At 46.0% G+C, this 4,696-nt stretch overlaps 1 protein-coding gene across 1 annotated transcript; it reads right to left on the bottom strand.

The window, feature by feature from the left end:
• Window positions 1-1,148: 1,148 nt before the first annotated feature.
• On the bottom strand, window positions 1,149-1,865 carry LOC143592252 (uncharacterized). Its single transcript, XM_077072204.1, has one exon. The coding sequence runs from the start codon at window positions 1,863-1,865 to the stop codon at window positions 1,149-1,151; it is 717 nt and encodes a 238-aa protein (XP_076928319.1).
• Window positions 1,866-4,696: the final 2,831 nt, after the last annotated feature.

Here is a 4,696-nt window from a genome sequence, read left to right as displayed (position 1 = left end):
CCTTATGGTCCGTCGCGTATCGTGACGCCGCCTTTTTACACCGTCTTATGCGGTGTTGACACGTGGCCTGTCATATTGTGCCACGTGTCGCCATGACACAACACGTGTCCGGTGACTCACCAACCCTATCGCGGTACGCGATGGGTTTATTGATTACCCTGTCGCGTATCGCGATGGGAGAAATTTTCAGAATTTGCATTTTTGGTCCCTGTACTTTCTAAGTTAGTACATTTAAGCCTAAATTAAAGGGGTTAGGGACGTGGTGTTACAGTATCTTAGCATTAACAGGAGAAGGTGCTGTCGCAATGCTTGCTATAAACTTCGATTCCTCGGCAAAGGTTGTCGGGCGGTATGGTTTAGTGAAATCTTCCTTTGCATCACTATGATACTCAGTGTAACAGACTACGTCCCGCGGACGATTGCTTCTTTCCCGCGAACGCATCCTGCTGTCACTCGTATAAAAACTGAAGTCTTCCGGGTGATAAGTTGAATCTTAACTATCATACTCATATATGTAAGATGGCATCCGCATGTCCATGCGAGGACGAGGGCGCAACCTTCGTGGTTCACCAAACTCTTGTTCCGTCTGTTAACTGTAACGGATTTGACTTCCACTCACAGTCGGTGAAGGAGAAAGGGATCTCTAGGGAAATTCTTCATAAGTCAAAGTGCAAGCATGAAAACGTTCATTGCGCACCCTACTGTCACGGAGTTAACCCTTAGACTCTCGTGCGGCACTTAGACTCCTTCTAAGTTCCGCCTTGATCACCAAAACGCATCAACGATTCTTAGACTTGAAAAGGGAACACAAGATTGTTGAGTTGCTTAAAGGGAACTTTAGATAACAAGAGAGCTTTACAAAGAGAACTTGTATTGCAAACTTGGATTGGTGATTACAAATGGGCAGGTTTACACCTATTTATACTTGCTCCCCCTACTTCTAGATTGTTTCATTCTAGACCCTTATAATATTAAATAATTACAAAATATCTAAGATATTTACAATGGATCTTTCTAGCATGTTTTAACCAGATTTTTCCAAGGAAAAATCTAGGGTTTTCCTTAGAAAATATCCAAGATATTTTCTAAGTCTTGAACTCTTGATCTTGCTGGAAATCTCCGGAAAAACGAGCTGTCTTGAACCAGTTTTAGGGGGGTCGTGACATTCTCCCCCACCTAAACTCGCGACGTCCTCGTCGTGCCAACTTCGTGGTACTCCTTGATCTTGTCTCGGAATTGCCATACATATCCTCGACTTCCCAACTTGCTTCGGTGTCCGGTAAATTCTTCCACTTGACCAAGTATTCTTTATGCTTTGGCACACCCCTTCGACTAACAGTTCTATCGGACAGAATATCAGAAACTTCCCGATCGAATGATGTTACAACAGCGGTTGGCGCCCGCTTAGACACACCGCGATTTGGGTCTTCCAAGTCTTCATGATAAGGCTTGGGGAAACTTACATGGAAGACAGGATGAATCTTCAACTTGGATGGTAGTTGAAGTTTGTAGGAAACTTTACCAACTCGGGCAACCACCGGAAATGGGCCTTCGTACCTTCGAAAAAGTCCTTTGTGTACTTTCCTTAGAGACTTGAATTGGTTCGGTATGAGTTTCACCATAACTTGGTCTCCAACTTGAAACTCCACGTGCCTTCGTTTGTCGTCGGCCCATTTCTTCATTTTCTTAGCTGCTTTGTTAAGAGAAGCCCGAGCTAAATCAGCTTGCTCGTGCCATTCCTTCAGACTTTTGTAAGCAGCTGGACTAATTCCTTCATATGATGCCGCCAAGGCATTTGAGGTAAGTGGCTGGCGTCCCATGACCAGCTCAAAAGGACTCTTCCCCGTAGCTTCACTCCTCTGCATATTATAAGAGAATTGTGCAACATCAAGGAGCTTCGCTCAATCCTTTTGATTTGCACTTACATAGTGTCGGAGGTATAACTCCAACAAGGCATTAACCCTTTCGGTTTGTCCATCTATTTGGGGGTGGAAGCTGGTTGAGAAGTTTAAGTCAGTCCCTATAATCTTGAACAGCTCACACCAAAACTTCCCAGTGAATTGTGGGTCTCGATCACTAACAATTACATGCGGTATCCCCCAACACTTGACCACATGCTTGAAAAACAGCCTTGCCGTTTCAGCAGCAGTTACATCGGCAGGTGCAGGGATGAAGGTTCCATATTTTGAGAACCTATCAACCACCACAATAATACTCCCGGAGCCTTCAGACTTGGGCAAGCAAGTTATGAAGTCCATGGAAAAGCTTTCCCATGGCCCCTTTGGAATGGGTAAAGGCTCCAACAATCCACCAGGTTGACGTTGTTCGATCTTGTATTGTTGGCAGACTAGGCAAGTACGAACATATGCCTCAACATCATCCTTCAAACGTGGCCAATAGAATGTACCTTCGATGAGTGCCACCGTTCTTTTTACTCCAGGATGACCAGCCCATAACGAGTCATGATACTCCTTCATGATTTTGCACCTAAGATCGCCCCATCTTAGCACAAACAGCCGGTTTCCTTTGGTGAATAACAACTCGCCTTTCACCCAAAAACGAGTTGTTTTGCCCTCCTTGGCTAAAGTAAAGAGATGCTTTGCAAAAGAATCTTCCTTTAGCCCTTCCTTGATTTGGTCTTGGAGATCAAATGTGGGTCTAGTGATGGCAGCAAGTTCAGCTTTTCGACTTAGTGCATCAGCTACCACATTTGCTTTTCCCGGCTTATACTCCAAGACATAATCAAACTCCACAAGGAAGTCTTGCCACCTAGCTTGTTTTGGACTTAACTTCTTTTGTGTTTGGAAATAGCTAGTGGCAACGTTATCAGTTTTGATAACGAACCTAGACCCGAGAAGATAATGCCTCCAAGTATGCAAGCATTGTACTACGGCCATCATCTCCTTTTCTTGCCCGTATACTTCTTCTCAGTGTCATTAAGTTTCCGGCTTTCGTACGCAATCGGATGTCCTTCTTGCATAAGGACCCCTCCAATAGAAAAATCCAATGCGTCAGTATGTACCTCGAAAGGGTTTGTTATGTCGGGGAGGGCCAAGACAGACTCTGACATGACCGCTTCCTTTAACGCCTTGAAAGCTGCTTGGCATTGCTCGTCCCATACCCACGGCTTGTTTTTCTTGGGCAAATCCGTCAACGGAGCAGCCTTTGCGGAATACCCCATGATGAAGCGACGATAATAGTTAACCAACCAAAGGAATGAGCGTAACTCCGGAACCTTGGTTGGTGCCTCTCACTCTTGAATAGCTTTAATCTTCGCTTCATCCATCATGAGTTTGCCTTCTTTGATCCGGTGGCCCAAGAACTCCACCTCTTCTTGGGCGAACGAGCATTTCTCGAACTTGACATATAGCTCGTTCTCTCGTAGTACTTGGAACACTTGCCGCAAGTGCGCCACATGGTCCTCCATAGTGCGGCTATATACTACGATATCGTCCAAGTACACCACCACAAACTTGTCCAAGAATGGATGGAAGAGCTTGTTCATCAAAGTACAAAACGTTGTTGGTGCATTTGTAAGGCCAAACGGCATCACGAGAAATTCATACGATCCATACCTTGTGATGCAAGTTGTCTTGGCCTTGTCCCCTCGGCGATTCTTACTTGATAGTAGCCCGACCGCAGATCCAGCTTCGTGAAGTACTTAGCATTGCCAGGTTGATCGAACAAATCAGCAATTAGCGGTATAGGGTACTTGTTTTTCACCGTTATTTTGTTGAGCGCCCGGTAGTCTATACACATGCGCAGCGATCCATCCTTCTTCTTTTGGAACAGAACCGGGGCACCATATGGGGCTTTGGAGGGACGTATGTACCCGGCATCCAGCATCTCTTTAAGTTGCTTCCGTAACTCCTCCAGCTCGGGTGGTGGCATGCGATAGGGAGCCTTGGACGGGGGCTTAGAACCTGGTTCTAGCTCGATCTCATGATCGACTTCCCTTCGTGGAGGAAGCCTCTTGGGCAACTCAGTGGGCATCACATCCTTGAACTCCTCCAGAACTTCTTTGATCTCGGTTGGCACGGCAACCGGCTGGTCTTCTTGATCCACCACCTTTGCTACAGCCAAGTAGCATAGCTCTTTCTTGTTGCATCCTTTTCTAAATTGTATGGCTGAAATGGTCTTCGGCCCTTCCTTAGACCCACGCTCCATGTTCACCATACAAGTCTTCCCCTCACAAGGAATGCAAATAGAGTTGGCGGATGGCAATAGAATGGCACGTACTTGATCAAAGAACTCCATGCCAAGAACCACCTTGAAGTCATCCATTTCAACGATGGTGAAGTTAATTTGCCCAGCCCAATCTCCAATATGAATGTGAACGTTCTTGGCTTCCCCACGTATTGGCTTAGCATTGGTGTTAACAGTCTTGATGGCACCATTTCCTTGAACAATGTTAACACCAAGCCGCTTAGCCTCTTCAAAGGCCATGAAATTATGTGTGGCACCCGTGTCAACCATGGCACGAACATCATTTCCCCTTATTCTCGCACGAACAAATTGTAGCCCTTTGTTCGGCGTGGATCGGCATTCGACTTGTGCCTTGATCGCATTAAGTACTTGCATCGACCCCATGCAAGCATAGGTGTCCTCATTACAACATTCTTCTCGGGCGATCATGGCATGTAGGCTGGCCTTCTTTGGACATTCCCTAGCTCGATGTCCAAGCCCGTCACAAATA

This window comes from Bidens hawaiensis, unplaced genomic scaffold (genome assembly GCF_021521415.1).
Source record: "Bidens hawaiensis isolate Kalapana, Puna unplaced genomic scaffold, B.hawaiensis_p1.1 tig00040638_1, whole genome shotgun sequence".
In the NCBI taxonomy this organism is placed as follows: Eukaryota; Viridiplantae; Streptophyta; class Magnoliopsida; order Asterales; family Asteraceae; genus Bidens; species Bidens hawaiensis.
This window is presented reverse-complemented; position numbering and strand designations above follow the sequence as displayed.